At 35.4% G+C, this 17,375-nt stretch overlaps 2 protein-coding genes across 10 annotated transcripts in view; both read left to right on the forward strand.

Moving 5' to 3' along the window:
• gphnb (gephyrin b) overlaps window positions 1-12,136 on the forward strand; it is an 88,965-nt gene extending 76,829 nt beyond the window's left edge. For 6 of the 8 annotated variants that reach the window (XM_039690230.2, XM_039690233.2, XM_039690232.2 and 3 more), the window contains 9 exons: window positions 1-47; window positions 121-274; window positions 906-1,027; window positions 2,292-2,379; window positions 2,855-2,928; window positions 4,487-4,560; window positions 4,683-4,786; window positions 6,325-6,421; window positions 10,895-12,136. The exon at window positions 1-47 is cut by the window's left edge and continues 12 nt beyond it. In XM_039690230.2, coding sequence (XP_039546164.1) covers window positions 1-47; window positions 121-274; window positions 906-1,027; window positions 2,292-2,379; window positions 2,855-2,928; window positions 4,487-4,560; window positions 4,683-4,786; window positions 6,325-6,421; window positions 10,895-11,028 — 894 coding nt within the window. In that variant the 3' untranslated portion in view covers window positions 11,029-12,136. The remainder of the gene's footprint in view (window positions 48-120; window positions 275-905; window positions 1,028-2,291; window positions 2,380-2,854; window positions 2,929-4,486; window positions 4,561-4,682; window positions 4,787-6,324; window positions 6,422-10,894) is intronic. The other 2 variants (XM_039690231.2, XM_039690235.2) reach the window with 1 other exon arrangement.
• A 3,834-nt stretch (window positions 12,137-15,970) lies between these two features.
• pals1b (protein associated with LIN7 1, MAGUK p55 family member b) overlaps window positions 15,971-17,375 on the forward strand; it is a 101,091-nt gene continuing 99,686 nt past the window's right edge. For both annotated transcript variants that reach the window (XM_089118926.1, XM_089118927.1), the window contains exon 1: window positions 15,971-16,205. The gene's annotated coding sequence lies outside the window, so the exon portion shown is untranslated. The remainder of the gene's footprint in view (window positions 16,206-17,375) is intronic.

The raw sequence follows: 17,375 nt of genomic DNA on the forward strand, positions 1-17,375 counted from the left end.
CTGGAGGTGCGCATTCTGGTTCAAGCTCGTCCAGGTCAAGACATCAGGTGAGCGTTTCTCAGCGTGACTGTGTGTGTGTGCGTCTCACGTGTGTCTGAGTGAGTGTGTCGTCTTCTGCAGGCCCATCGGTCATGACATCAAGCGTGGCGAATGCGTGCTGTCCAAAGGCACTCACATGGGCCCGTCTGAGATCGGGCTGCTGGCCACGGTGGGCGTCACGGAGGTGGAAGTGCAGAAGTTTCCCGTCGTGGCTGTGATGTCTACTGGGAACGAGGTGACAGGACACACACACACTGCTCTTTACATCTCCACTGTTTCTTCTAGTCAGCAATGAGATCAAACGGCCAATTAACCATCATTATCCTTTTGATAATATATAGTCAGAACTATTAAAATGCATTTAATTAATTAAAAATAAACCTAAGCGGTTGAAAACCAAGGATCAAAACAGTAGGACGTAATAAAGCCAACTTGTTTTCTTTGGAATCAATTTTTCCACATTTTTTTCCAGCTGATGAACGATAAAAACAATAGTTACTCTATGCCCTCATTCAATATTCCCTACATTAGACCACTAGAAAGAGCAAATGAAAACGAGTGAGTGAATTCGGACACTGAGTGCGAAGGAAGGGCTGCCGCTTTTGGGTAGTTTGCATTGTGGGATTGAATGAGGGCACTTGATAATGTCCACTATTGTTACAGACACCAATACAAATGGTTGTTTCCATTAAAGGGTATAGGAAGCGATATCGGACACAGCCAATCAGAAGCCATCCTGCTTTAAAGAGTTTAAAGTGGCAGATGACCAAACTGCAGCGCACACTTATAATACATGACATCGTCTGCTGGTGTGGACGCATCATGCCTTTGTTGCTTACTCACTAAGCAGTGAACTGTCTTTTCAGCTGCTGAACCCCGAGGACGATTTACACCCCGGTAAGATCCGAGACTCTAATCGCTCCACGCTGCTGGCCACCATTCAGGAGCACGGATACCCCACCATCAACCTGGGCATCGTGGGAGACAAGTGAGCGTCTTTCACCCCATCATACACACTACATAGAAACTGAATTGAATTCACCAATCATTTCTTGATTAATAAAAAGATTGAGTACATATAACCAGACGTGTCAGGGGTGGATAGAAAAATTAATTTTCCAAATACATTTTGATGTCAGTTTTAAATTGTTTGAACAGCTTTTTTTTTTCAACCATGACTTTAATAATTAATATAATAATTACATCAAAATTATTGCACTAATATAATAATTAATCAATATAATAATTTTATAAAAAATTATTATATTAATTAATTAATTTTATAATATAATAATTAATATAAAAATTACTATAATAATTAAATAAAAATTATTCAATCAAAATTAATTAAATTATTATAATAATTAAATCAAAATTACCGTCCAATAAGAAAAATGAAAACATCTTCCACATAAACTTTAAAGTCCCCATGAAATCAAAGGTTTAGTTTTTTATCTATAAGCTAGTGTGCTCCAAAACAATGACAAAATTCACATTTAGAAGATATAAGCATTAAAAATGTACAGTCTGTCACTTCCACAAGAATACATCAATGATTTTGATGACATCAGTCCACACTTCAGCTTTTCATCCAATCATATACTTTCTAGAATCTGAAGCTCCGCCCCCTACATTATAAATAGATGCTGAATCTGCAGCTGAAATCAGTCATTTGTTCACACATTTACTGTTTTCTACATGGTGAACGGCACGTAGTGCACTATATATATAATTCAGACAGTGTAAAAATGTTTTCTATTGGGGCAAATGAAGTCTGGTTTCATGTTAGTGTCACTCGAACCACCACAGCTCCGGTTCAGAGACACGATAGACAGATCATGTGATCACGTTTGAATTCTGCACAGATTGCTGTATTTTAAGTGATATGGAGGAGAAACGGTTTGAGATTAGGAGGAAACTGCGGCTTTACTGGATGAGATGTGATATAAACGAAACGCTATTGGCTATTTAAAAAAAGGGGAGGAGCTGCTCGATATGTCCCGCCCTGTCTTCCTGTTTCAGTGGAAATTACCTCATCAAGTTCCCACAATTTCATTGGATAAAATTGCATAAATATCCCGCATATTGCATCGCATTTTTTATGCCTGCAACAGTCGGCATAATCAAGGATTTTTTGCGTGCAACAATCACTAAAAAACTCTCCGTTTTTCTTAAAGTACTGCCTATATATTTTTTGTTTTGGTATTTGACGTGTCATTTGCAATGGTAACTGTTACCTTGGTGTCCCACAGCCCTGATGACCTGTTGAATGCTCTGAATGAGGGAATCAGTCGTGCCGACGTCATCATCACCTCAGGGGGCGTGTCTATGGGGGAGAAGGTACAAGACGTTCACATGCTTTCTATTTTGTTGGTTGCTTTGTAAAGACAAAATCAACAGCTGAATGGTGTTTGTGTAATATTTGGTTTGATGATGTTCCAAATGCAGGAATGTCCTTGTTAAAGGAAAAACTGCAATTTTAGGAAGATGCATAACACGTCGTCCCACGATGATGTGCAGACTTTGAGTTTGATTTAGTAATCACTGCTTTATACTGACATCTAGTGGCTGGATGGTAGTAAGACCCGCTGACCCCTTCAGATGAGATGTATCTCACTGAGATTTTCACATCAAAGAGTTTTACACCTAAAGAAGTGAGGTGCCTTGTACTTTACATAATTACTGATCTGTTTAAAATGATGTACACTCACATTAGATGAGAGAATACTGTGTTTCTACAATCAGAAAACTGAATTTGTCACACAGTTCAAGTGCACTGCATCATTAAGATCATTTGAAATGGATGTTTTCGCAGGATTACCTGAAACAGGTACTTGACATCGATCTTCATGCTCAGATACACTTTGGACGTGTCTTCATGAAACCAGGGTGAGTCTTTGAAGAAGCGTGTGACTTCTGCGTAGAGATTGTACAAGTGATGCAGATCCAGGGTGTTTTCACACTTAAATCCTCGTTTGATGAAACAAACACTTTAACTGGATGGAAGTTGAATCAGGTAGACTTTTATTTTATTATATTTTTATTTTATTTTATTTAGGGCTGTCAAACGATTAATCGCGATTAATCGCATCCAAAATAAAAGTTTGTGTTTACATAATATATGTGGGTGCACTGTGTATAATTATTTTGTATATATATATAAATACACACACATGCATGAATATTTAAGAAAAAAAGATTATTTATATATAAAATATTTATATTTTTATTACTTTTATTATATTGTTATTTTATTTTATATTTAGGGCTGTCAAACGATTAATCGCGATTAATCGCATCCAAAATAAAAGTTTGTGTTTACATAATATTTGTGGGTGCACTGTGTATAATTATTTTGTATATATATATATATATAAATACACACACATGCATGTATATTTAAGAAAAAAAGATTATTTATATATAAAATATTTATATTTTTATTACTTTTATTTTATTATATTGTTATTTTATTTTATATTTAGGGCTGTCAAACGATTAGTCGCGATTAATCGCATCCAAAATAAAAGTTTGTGTTTAAATAATATATGTGGGTGCACTGTGTATAATTATTTTGTATATATATATATATATATATATATATATATATATATATATAAATACACACACATGCATATATATTTAAGAAAAAAATATTATTTATATATAAAATATTTATATTTACATATCATATAAATCTATATACATGAAAATATTTCTTAAATACCTACAAGCATGTGTGTCTATTTATATATACAAAATAATTATACACAGTGCACCCACATATAGTATATTATGTAAACACAAACTTTTATTTTGGATGGCGTTAATTGCGATTAATCATTTAAGAGCCCTAATTGTATTATATTTGTTTAGAAAAGAATAGAATTAATAGAAATTAATCAAAAAATAATTGTATTACTGGATCAAAATATATTAGAAAATACAAAGATTAGCCAGTTTTGTTTTATTTTTAATTTTAATGTTTTTTTTAGTATAGAAATAGAATAAATAATTTTAATTTTAGTAAATTTTAGTTTTTTTTAATTTTAGTAAATAATAGAAATAATAATTGATAGAAATGTATTTTTTTTAAGTAATATATTTTGTAAATACAAAATATGGATCGTGCGTTTTTGCATAACGCTCAGAAAGGCCTGTATATGCAGTTTATGATACCAAAAATAGGTGTGCCATTATGGTTACCTGCAATGAGCAAAAATGCTTGTATGTTTGTTTAATTTAAGTGAAAATAATGTAAATTTTGTATTCACAATGCACACGTATAGGTGACCCCATTTCACCACAGACTTAAAGCGAACCGTATTAGACCGTGTCTTGGTTCAGTATAAACTTGTAAATAAACCCCGTGTGAAAACACCCTGATATTGAGTGACTATGAGAATCAGTCCACGCGGGTTTTGAGCTCTGGTTTGTCTTCCGTTAGTCTCCCCACAACATTTGCCACTCTTGATATGGACGGGTCTCGAAAACTTATCTTTGCTCTGCCAGGTAGGGACGGTGAGAGAGTTTATTGGTGTATTTTTCAAAACACATACTAGTCATGTAATTTAATTTATTTACAGATTTCACTATTTTTTTTTTTTTTTTATTTAATGAGTGCCGTCTCTCGTGCTTCTCAGGTAATCCCGTGTCAGCGGTCGTAACATGTAACCTCTTCGTCATTCCTGCCTTGAGGAAGATGCAGGGAATCTTAGACCCGCGGCCCACCATAATAAAAGCCCGGGTAAGACCACCTTTGACTTTACAAGTGATAATAACAGACTGTAAAATGCATACAAAAAAAGCATTTGTCCAAAACTTTACCATAGTTGTCCCAACTTTCCAAATTGAGTTATCTAAACAAACACGGTGAACGTTAAACAATGTTGTGCCAGTACCCAGCATGCATTGCAGCTTAAAAAAAAATATGTGGTAACTATTATTCAAAAAAATGTCTGGCTTAAAGCTACACTGTGTAACTCTCTTAGTTTATTCTAAGCTAAAAACACTTAATATATGTGCTCATTAATGTATATTTACTTCGTTCAAATAATAAAGTATTCTCGTGAGTGTATAATATGCCATTGAAAATCCATACGGGTAAGGGGTTCGCCATGTTGCCCCTCCATCTTGAAAGTACATTAGCCAAAGAGGGACATACCCGTTAATTCAAGCTTCGCCTTTCGCGTTTACGTTTGAGTTAACACTCATGGACGAGGTCGAACTGGAAGCCATGTTAATCTTGGACTACATTGGTCACCGTAGGAGTTAAAACGAAATCTGAATTGAGAGGAACAGAAACTAATATTCACATCCCTGTAATGCTTTTCTTAATAAGTTTAAAAAAGACTTCTCTCCATTATGTTGTTTTTGTAATATTGGCTCTGAAACTCTATTACATTTATTTTGTAATTGTAAATATTCTGAAGACTTCTGGAAGCAAGTTTCTATGATGTTTTTTGATACATTCTACAAAATAGTCAGAATAGATGGGGCAATGATTGTCTTTTTAGATTGTAATACTGGCTCAGACATAATTGAAAACACTTTAAAGTTAATAATTCTTCTTGGGAAATTTCATATTCATAAAGCCAAAGTAATGTCTATAAAACCATCTTTTAATTTCTTTTGTAAAGATGTTAAAATATTCCATGACTCATTGATTTCAACTACTAGAAATAAGAAGTGCATAAAAACATCTCAAATTTTGAAAAAAATAGTTTGTAGAATTTAATGTTTTACTCTGTACAATGTAAGATCTGTTATGTGTTTGTCTTTTGTTGTAAAATGTCATAAGCTTTTGTAAAAGTTGAATAAAAAAGAAAGAAACTAATATTCACTGGAGTGGATGGTCATATATCTTTACACCACTAGATGGGGGTAAAAATCACACAGTGTAGCTTTAATTTATGCTGCTGTTGTTGTCTAGCTGTTATATATTACTGAATTAGCGTCAGTCTTCAGTGTCACATGATCCTTCAGAAATCATTCTAATATGATGGTTTGCTGCTCAAGAAACATTTCTGATTATTACCCAATGATAAACAGTTGTGCTGCTTCATAATTCTGTGGAAACTGAAAAACAAAATTGGATCAATAGAAAGCTCAAAAGAGCTTTTATAATATTATAAATGTCTTATTGATTTAATGCATTCTTACTGAAATTAAGTATTAAGTTCTTTTAAAAACGTTAAAGACCCTAAACTTTCAATAATCTATTGACAGCCCTAATACGAATAAATACATTTAAAAAAACCTCAAATGTGCTTGATTTGTTTGCAGTTGTCATGTGATGTGAAGCTGGATCCACGTCCTGAGTATCACCGCTGTATTCTGACGTGGCACCATCAGGAACCTCTGCCATGGGCACAGAGCACAGGTAACTCATTTGTATTCTGTCTGTTTTCATTTCTTGACTTTGTTATTATATATTGTGTTTTTCTTTTTACTTTTTTGTATGTTTTTCTTGTCTGGAGATAGTTGAAATTGCTATATAAATAAATGAGACTTGAGACTTGACTTGTAACACATCTATGATCTGTCCTCTGCCCGAACAGATTTACTGACCTGCGTTGTATGATATCTCCTTATACTCTCTTATTTGACTCTGAGAACTATTTGGATTCGTCCAGGGGAGCGTGTCCTGAAAGCTTTGTTAACCAACTATGGTCGCAATTTGCGTCGTTGTCAACCTAGTTCAACGAGCCGGTGTTTCCCGAAAACGTGGTTGTGTGGTCTGAGAAAAATTTCAGAAATATTTCTCAGATGCCTTGTCCGTCATTTATAGCAAAGCATCTAGCATTAATTCGATCTCAAACAGATTCATTAAAAGTAGTTATTACTCCACCACCTGCGTGACGTCATTAAACAACGTGGCTGAACGACCATTTTGCAACAATACGTAACATCTCTTATTAGGGCTGGGTATTGACACAAATTTCACAAGCTTGCAATTCGATTCGATTCAATATTGATTATTTTTGGATATCAGTTGCAATAAATGGCAAATTTTCTAAACTATGGGAGTCTAGTTGTAGCCTATAGGCTTCATTAGCCTAATATGAAGGTAATAATGAACTGTTTAGTAGCTATACAAACACTTAAATTACACTTTTATTTATTTTTATAATAAGAAGATTATATATGAAATATAAACATTTAAATGGTGGCTGTCATACAAACTTGCCAGATTTATTCAAATATGCATTAAATATTGAAGAACATTAAGATTATAATTAGGGATGGGGCCGATCCGATCCAGTATCGGTATCGGGACCGATACCAGCGTAATTCACGTATCGGATTTTTCCGATCCAACCTGCGGAGAAATCCGATATTTATGATCCATGTCTGCGCTTTAACGTTGTCTGCTGAAATGACTCCAAAAGGGATTCCCCGGGCCTGCTAGTCTGATAGCTGGCTGCAAACTGTGGAATGGATATTCTGAACGGAGGTGCAGCTCAATCATAGACTGTAAAAAATAGGGCTCAATGAGACACACAGACCCCCACTCAGGAAATCCATTCCGCAGTTTGCAGCCAGCTAGCAGGATAGGATTGAGCTACCAACATGTTCGCTGTGTGGAAATCCTATGGTGGAAATACTTCACACTGGAAACACCGCAGCAGAGCAAGACCGCAAAATGAAATGTTTGCAAAGCCGTATTAATTAAACTATTTGTCTGTGATGCATGTTTGCAATTCGCAGTCCAGAAGAGAAAGAGAGAGATCTCTCACGCAGTCCCACAGCACGCACAACACGACAGCCCTGCTTAATGAGTGACGACAGAGGAAACGTAGCCTGGTTATATCTATGATATTAGTCTGATTTCCAAAGATTAAAGAATATATTGAGGTAAAAAAAACATTAAAAACAATAGCCGCATTCTGTCTAGCCAACTTTCTTCCCATCGCGGCGGTGCGCTGTCATTTCTCCTTAATACTAAAACTTTAAGACAGAATCAGCACGATCTGTGATTGTTGTAAAATGCAGGCTCTGCTGTTGGTAAATTGCGGGACACTTTTAATAATAAAGAGAGCTTAAAAGCACAAAATTTGCGCAAGAAATGCTGTTCCCAATGCGCGCGCGCGCTCCGAAACAGACCTCAACAAGACAAGCAAATTATACTCTGGGCTTCATATGCGCGTCTAAACGATCAAATGTAGCCTGCACAAGAAAAATGTCAAACCGACCGGCTTGGATATTAACACTTAAACCGTTTATGTCTAAAATGAACGTAGTTATGGAAGTAGTTGGGAGAAAATATGCTGCATCAGTAGATATGAAATCTGAACTCGTTCTTAAAGGGGCAGCAGTATAAATGTGACGATTGCGACATTACTGAGAGTCAAACAACAAAAAAAGGCAAAGAGAAAATCACTCACAGCTCTTGAATGAATTACTTCAGCTCTAATAAGCATAAATCTATCTATGGTAAGCTTTGCAGTGCTATTTTACTTTTGATTACTTTATTATAATTCTTTTTAGACCATACCTGAATAATGTTAGTAGACCTTCCTGAAATTAAAGCACTGTGTAGGCCTGTATAATGTGTATCTTTGTTTAATTGTCTATCTATTGTTTAATATATATATACTGACATACATACGCACATATCATCCTAGCCTGTAGAGAGGAGTTTATTTCAACATCATATAAAATCAACAATAATGATAAATAATATTAAAGCAAACACAGCTCTGGTATCGGAAAAGTATCGGTATCGGCCGATATCCAAAGTCGGGTATCGGGATCGGATCGGAAGTGAAAAAATGTGGATCGGTGCATCCCTAATTATAATGCATATGTAATATGGTGTATATATTTTAGCGAAATGATCCTCTCTAGAGTTATTTTTTCTAGCTGACTAACGAGTTTATGTGGGTTTTCTGAGGTAAATATGACGATGACATTGATTACAAGCTGTTTAACTGACGTCTTTCCACGGTTGAAACGCTGATTGAGCGAATCAATGTGACATGATACGGATTTCAATAAGTTGTCCTCTATCTTTAACACACTTTCAGATGCTCATTCATGTTTATTTGGCGCTGTGACTGGTATTATTAACCCGGAAGTGAGATCAGCGCTGCTGCTTCTCCAGAGCGATCTCACGTCACAGCGCCAAAACGCTATTTATGATTTTGAATTTCTAAAGAAAATGGACGTAATTTGAAAATTGAGACTTTGTTTCATATCAATAGTAACAAAGGACAAATATTATTGCGATTTTTTTGGATGCGCACAGCCGCGATACAATGATCCATTCATTCAAATGAAACAGGATGACTAATCGATTCTTGAGATTTAAGAATCGATATTGGTTCGTAAAAATGAGAATCGATTAATATCGAGAAATCGATGTTTATTACCCAGCCCTATCTCTTAAGCTTCAGCTTCCGTCGTAAACACAGTTAATAATGTTGTTCTTTGGCATTGATGGTTCCATGAAGAACCTTTAACCCTTTCATTACAAAAATAAGGTACTTTAGATTATTACAATTATCTTTACACTAAGAAAAAAATGGTTCTTTTATGAACTGATCACTGAAAGGTTCTTTGGAAAGCGCAACTGGCTTTTAACTCTTTCCCCGCCAAACACGGAATTTTCCGGGTTTAATGAAAAAACGCATCTGCGCCAAACACGGAATTTTCCGGGTATCCGTGTTTTAGGTGGTATACGGTAAGGAAGACCCGCGCGCATGTCCTGAATGAGTGCGCAACTCTTTGATCAGAGAAACAGATCGCAATCGTCTCAAACAGTGGAGTAGTGAGAATGTATCAGACAGACAATGCAGAGGTATATGGCTGAAGTACTGGAGGTGAATGGACTCGGAGTCCGATCACTCTTTATTTGATAATTCTGAATCTGATCGGGACGAAGTAGTGAGTGAGAGAGATGCACATGTTGTCACAGAAAGTTCTAGCCATGGACGTGCCGCAGAGATCGTATAATATTATGACACTATAATATGTATGTGTGTGTGCAGGCATTTATGTGTGGCTGTCTAAATATGAAGGTGTAATTGTCAAATTATTTCTCTCTTTGTGCACATTTACCACATTGTAATATGTGTGTGTCTGTGTGTGTGTGTGTGTGTGTGTGTGTCTAGGCCTGTTTATTGTAATTCCAATTATTCATTATTCACAGGTAGAACACAGAGAGGCAGAGGCAGAAGTTTTATTGCAAAAGTTACATTTCCCTTACATCCTGGGAAATTTGATATATTTTACATTTATTTATGTTTTTAATTTATTTTGGAAAGTTTTATATATGAAGGAAACAACATCTAAATGTATTCTGCTTTTAAATGCACTTGTTTGATAAAAATACCTTTTTGTCCAAAATGTTGTGTTTTTGACAAAACCTACCTCTGTTCAAGAGGCAATAAAAAAAGAACAAATGAAGATAAAATAAAAACGTTTTTTTTGCCTAAAAGCAGAGGCTCATATCTTTATTTTTATATATATCATCTTAATATATTCATGGAAGAAAATATTCAGCGGGGCATTAAAATTTAGCGAAAATCGTCAAAAACCCTGGCGGTGGCTGGCAACTTTTTTTTAAAACGCTGGCGGGGAAAGAGTTAAAGGGAATGGGAGATGAGACTCTGATTGGTTTATTTCACGTTACGCCCCAAACACACCCATTACTCATTGAGAGAATAGGGACAACACTTTTAGACCATGCGCCAACCATTTTTCCTGTTGTTGCAAAACTAGCAAAAGTGGATTCGGACACACCCTATAAGGGCACTTGCGCCCTGTGCTTTAGACCATGAGACCATGATGGTTAAAATAGGACCCCTAGAGTTCAAGTGGCAGAACTTTCTCTCTCTCTGTCTTTGTCCAGGGAACCAGGTTAGCAGCCGACTCATGAGCATGCGCAGCGCTAACGGACTCCTGATGCTACCTCCCAAAACCGAGCAATACGTGGAGCTGCACAAGGGCGAGGTGGTGGACGTGATGGTCATCGGCCGTCTATGATGACAGCGGCGGGCGGAAGGACACAGAGTGACGGGTGGTTCACGGTGCATGTTCACATATCATTGACTGTAATATGCAACGGCACAGCTAGTTTTTATTGATTTGGATAACGCTGAAGTATAGTCAACATCTTGATCACAAAACTAGATACATATGAGAAAAAAAAAAATCTATTATTTCAAAGAAAGAAAAAATATAACTTTTAAATTATAAAATCTAATTATAAAAAGAGATTTATTCTGTATTATTATTATTATTATTGCATTTTTCTTGTCATTATTATTATTATTATTATATTAAGGCAACTTTATTCTTTTCATTGCGGTTGCTTTGTGTGTTCAATGCTAGATCTTATAGCTGTAGCATTTTAATAGAAAACTGTAGGTGCCTGCCCGGAGATAAAAACAAAAAAGAAAAGAGAGAATATTATTTCCCCGTTTTAACAATGAAAAATGACTGCTTTGGTTTTTTTTCGGACATGGGGAAGAACGCGACAACTTGAAATCCGGACTCTGGAGGGTGGCACTTTTTGTCTTACGTGTCATTGACGTGACACTTTTACTTTTCCTCCCATTAGTAGGCATCATTATGACATCACAAAGAGCTTTGCTTGTCGTTTATCTCGTGAGTCTTGTTTGTGTGCGCAGTGCCAAACGCGTGGGTGCACGACGGTCGTGCCCGGGGGAACACGGGCCTGGTCACCCAATCCCTGAAGCTTCCTTATAATCACATGACCTGGTGTAGCCCCGCCCCCCTCCCCCAGGGGGTGGAGTCACAGGCGAACATTTTATTTGAATATACTTTAAAAAGAGGAGAAAAAAACAACAACAACAACAGCTTATTTAAGTGCTGACTGCCTTTTTAATCAACTACACAAAAATGTACAGTAAAAAAAAGAACAATTGAATTGTACAGATAAATGTGACCAGCACTCCTGCGGAATATGACCAAGCAATGAGGAGACATTGAACAAATCTGTATAATAACATTTTCTGTAATGATAAGAACCTAATGAGAGAGACTACAATAATAAAATCCTTGATCATTATATAAAAATAGCATTGTGGAATTTTCTTGTAATAAAATGAATAAAAACATAATTCCTTAATGTGTGTGATTATGGTCTACTGATTCACCAGTGCATTCATACACTAATTTTGCAGTGTTTTATATATATATGTATCATTTCTAATGAGCTATGTATGTGTGTTTGAGTGCGTGTGTGTGTGTGTGTGAGAGAGAGAGAGAAAGAGAGAAAGAGACAGAGTGCGTGTGGATGTCTTCATTATATTATATTATATTATATTATATTATTAATTGTAAATGACCAAAAAAGCACATGATTGGATGGATATAGTCAATTTGCAGGAAAAAAAAATTATAAAATGAAGCAATTTAATTATTATTGAAATGTATGCTTTTTTATGTAATTTATTTTGTTTCGTTTTCTAAAACTAAATTAAGGTACTACTTCTTATTCCTATTTAATTAAATCGTATGCTTTTTTGGACTACTTTTACTTAAAACTTTTATTTAAAAAAAAGTTAGCATATATAGTTATATATATATATATATATCATTTTATTTTTACATTTTTTCCCTATCCATCCAATTATATGCTTTTTAGTGATTTAAAAATTTAAATAATAATAATATATTATGTATATATTTACATTTTTAAATCACCAATAAGGCTTATGACTGGATGAATGCATGCAGTCAATTTTCATAAAAATGTGAAAATAAAATGATTATATATATATATATATATATATATAAATCACTGTGCATAATTATTGCACTGTGCACAGCGCATAATTATTTTGTATATATATATATATATATATATATATACACACATGCATGTATATTTAAGAAAAAAAATATAGTTATATATATATTATAGTTATATATATATATATAATATAATGTAAATATATAAATCTATATACAGTATATGAAAATATTTCTTAAATATATACAAGCATGTGGGTGCATTTATATATATATATATATATATTAGGGCTGTGCAAAAATTAATTGCGATTAATCGCATCCAAAATAAAAGTCTGTGTTTACATAATATATGTGTGTGTGCTGTGTATAATTATTTTGTATGTATAAATACCTATGCAAGCATGTATAGATTTATGAATTATTTGCGCTTAAATTCTGTGTATATATATATAAATACATAATCTATATTATATAAATATAAATATTTTATATATGAATAACACATTTTCTTTAAATATATACATACCTGTGTGTGTATTTATATATACAAAATAATTATATACAGCACACACAAATATACTATGTAAACACAGACTTTTATTTTGGATGCGATTAATCGCAATTAATTTTTGCACAGCCCTAATAAATATATATAATAATTATACACAGTGTGCCCACATATGTTATAAATATAAACTTTTATTTTGGATGCGATTAATCGCAATTAATTGTTTGACAGGCCTAATATATATATACTTTTTTTATTACTACAAAGTTATTGTTACAAATAATTTGAGATTTAATGTAAATTTGTAGTCCATACCACTAGCGGCGCCAGGATTTTGATTGTAGGTGGGCCTTCAGAAAACTGGATGGGCCCGTCCGTAAGGCAAAAAAAAAAAAAAAAAAAATCCCCTTCATATCCGTTTCAGCGCTTTTCTGCGGCACTGTGGACAGCGACTCAGTAAGCCTATAACTTGATTTATCTCTTTTGAATGTTTAATACACAAAAAGACTGAAACGGAATTATATCTTTGGAGGGTCTCTGTTTCTCTCTCCAGTTACGGGCAGGGAACTGTCCAAAATTATTTAACTGTTTCTTATAAAGTTAGAATGACAGAAGAACTTTATCGACATGAAATAACAGCAGCACTGAATCTGACAGCTGCTAAACAAAAACAGCAGGAAAACGATACAAAATTATTTAACTGTTTTTTTTTTTATTTATTCAGAATGATAGAAGAACTGTACCAACATGAAATAATTAAATGAACAACATATCTAACCAAAGTGGGGAGCCAGAGCATGCCATGGGAGGCGTGGAGAGTGGTAAAAATTATATGCCTATAATTAGATTAAATAAAAAAGTTAAATTGTTATTATTCTGAAAAAAAAGGCCTCGATTACTCTGCAGGTCTTGATGCCCAATTCTAATTTGTTACATTTCTCCGATTTTTTTTTTTTTTTACCGTCCGTTTACACGTTCTTTCAACTTTATCCGAGTCATGTGTTTACACTTGCCATATAGCCATATCTAAAAACATCGCGCTTGCTTAAAGGGTGACCATATTTTGATTATCAAAAACCAGGACAATCGGCCCGGCAATGAGATACTCAAATGATACTCGAAGTTTACTCAAAGATGCCTTAATTTCAATAATTTAATAGGGTATGCCTCCGGATAAATGGTTACATTACAAAATACTATCTATAACCAAAGACCAAATTCAGATAGGCTTCTCAGAGGTTATACTCTACTCAACATGTTTTATTATGACAGGTTTCAAAAATAATGATAGAAATAATGTCTCTTCTGTATTAGAAATAAATAAATAAATAAATAAATAAAAATAAAAAATAGCCTACCTCCAAATTGAACCAAAATAGCTCTCACAAACTTAACAAAAACCTAACTAACAAAAGTTGTTTATATATTTAGGTTTCTTCTTCCTCTTTTTCATGTTTTTCTTTTTAAATGGCCCAATGAAAAATAATTAAAACCAGGACATTTTCATCACTTTATAAAAAACAGCCACGACAAGACGTGAAAACAGGACATGTCCTGGGAAAACAGGACGTTTGGTCACCCTAGCTTAAAGGGTTAAATTCTCTTTTTTACAGATGGACGAACGTGAAACATGCTTGATGCTAAATCTGCAATTTATGCGAAGTTTTCCAAACATTACCATGATTTTGAGGAGGAGGACGACGAAAAGTGCCATCATTGCTGCCTGCGCATGGCCGCATGCGCTCAGTTATTGTGTGCGAGAGAAATCTCAGGACTGGTGGAAGCATATTGTGTTTAAATATAGGCTTTAACGAGGAGCAGTGGGTCCGAAATTTTAGGAAGAGCAAGCCAACCTTTTTGATATGTTGATATGCGTCAACGTTTGTCCACAAACATTCACGTTTTCTCTACGGCGTTTTGTCGGGCAATCCATCCCTTTGCAGATGCGCGTCGGCTCTCGTCATTAAACCGCGGAGAAGTGGTCTAAATGCATTGACATCTGATTCATTTCCAATTTATTTCCACATATGAATGAGGCCTGAAACCGATCTCGAAATAGCCGAATGCATGCGTTTTTTTTTCCTGTTTACATGGTCACAAACACATCCGATCTGTCACAGTGTCACATTCATGAGCAAAAAATTATACGTTGGTTACGGGAGGACTTGATGCAGAGAGGGCGGCCGAGCAGGATGGTAACTCTTCATTGAAGTAACCGCGTTACTAAAAATGGCAGGAGTTTCCTCCTCCTGCTCCTCGGAGCGTTTTTTTTATTTTTTTATTGCTAAATTTAAATGAAAACAAGCTGCTTTGCTTTTCCATATTACGCTTCATTTTAGCTAATAGCTACCGACTGTTTCTGTCTCATTGAAAATCTTGCGCGCCAACGTCATTCATTTCATTGGATCACTTGCTGGTGACGATGCAGCCTGTGGGCAGGCTTAAGAGTCCACACGTGAGGTAGAAGCTGCTGATTGGTTTAGAAGCTTTCACTCAAAGTTTTCCTCTGGCTGCTTATTGGATGATCTGAGAATGAAAATCCGTACGCCTGCGAGGTCTCTGCAGACGGTAATAGGAGTTACCCGCCTGGCTCAAAATGGGCGGGCCCGGACCTAAAATGGGTGGGCCCAGGCCCACCCAGGCCCAATGGTAGCGCCGCGGCTGGTCCATACACCATATGAAATAAAAAGAATCAGAGTGTAATTGCAGACGTGATGATGATGATGATGATGAAGCAGCATTAACACCTCAGTCTCGTGGCGCTGACGGGTTTACAGGAGATTACTGAACTCATGAAGTCACAGCTGATCAAGTTCATCCTCAGACACCTGAGCTGTGGACACACTTCAACTGGACCTCAGTGAAAACACCACTCGATTTATCACTCCATTGACCTTTAACAGCAGATGAGACCTGGGACTCCATGCACACAGTGAGTAAGATGAGGAGCTTTGTTTACATTTATAAATCGTCATTTACTTTTATGAGTGCGTTGCGTTTGGTTCGGTTCATGCTGGGCTGCTGTACTTTACGATTCAGTGACTGAAAGGTCAAAGGTTCAAACGTACAAGAAAAGTGCAAGAGGAAAGACATGCAAGAACATTTGCTGTTATACGTTTATCTAGTCGGACACATTAGTGGCACTTACAGTTGGATTTATGCTAGAATAACTATAATAACCGCATGAAATTAAGTGAAAAGATCGAATTAAATATTTCACTCAATCCCTTGCAGAAATGTATCGCAGTTTCTGCCAAAATTGATTTCTTTACTTTGGCTATTTAGTTGATTTATTATGATTTAGTAACTGAGATTGTGTTAGTTAATGTTTGTAAGGGATGTTTGGTCAGCGTGAGATTTATAGGTGCGGTTTGTTGGTTTTAGATCAGCGGTCCTGTAATTAGATGTTAATAATCTGACGTTATTAATCTAGATTGACGTTGTGTTTTAACAAAACAGATGTCCATCTGAATCATGTTTAATATGTAAGGTGGAATAAGGAACTGTGTAGGTGTGTGTGGCAAGTTATTGGGACAAAATGTCCCCCAAAATACTAAAATCTTTGTCCTTGTGTGGAGATGTTTTGGTCCCCATGAGGAAAACCACTTAGAAATCAGATTATCGGGATATTTTTGATGCAGAAAGTGTTGTGTGATGGTTAGTGTGTGTGTGTGATGGGCAGGTTTAGGGGTCGGGTTAGTGTAAGTAGAGAGAAAATGTTTGTATATTATGTCTATAGAATGTCCCCATTTAGATATCTAAGTAAACACGTGTGTGTGTGTGTGTGATTCTGAAATCGTCAGTAAGTAATCTCAGATGAACAGATGGTCGTTTTCCACTGCCACCTGTTACTTTAAACACAGCTGAAAGTCTGCATGTGAGACTGCTGAAACGTGATTGGTTCCTTCAGAGGAAGTAGATTTCACCCAAAGTTTTGAAAGTATTGTGCAGTTTAGTGGCGCCAAAATTACACACTTCACCTTTAAAGGGCTCATATCTTCACAAATCGAGCTCTCCTTGATCTTTTGAGGTAAGAGTTTATGAAATCACAAAACCGTCCAAATCCAAAACAAGTTAGTTTTAATAATAAGCGTGTAGTTTT

Source organism: Pimephales promelas, chromosome 13 (assembly GCF_988280905.1).
Source record: "Pimephales promelas chromosome 13, fPimPro1.hap1.1, whole genome shotgun sequence".
Classification (NCBI taxonomy): Eukaryota; Metazoa; Chordata; class Actinopteri; order Cypriniformes; family Leuciscidae; genus Pimephales; species Pimephales promelas.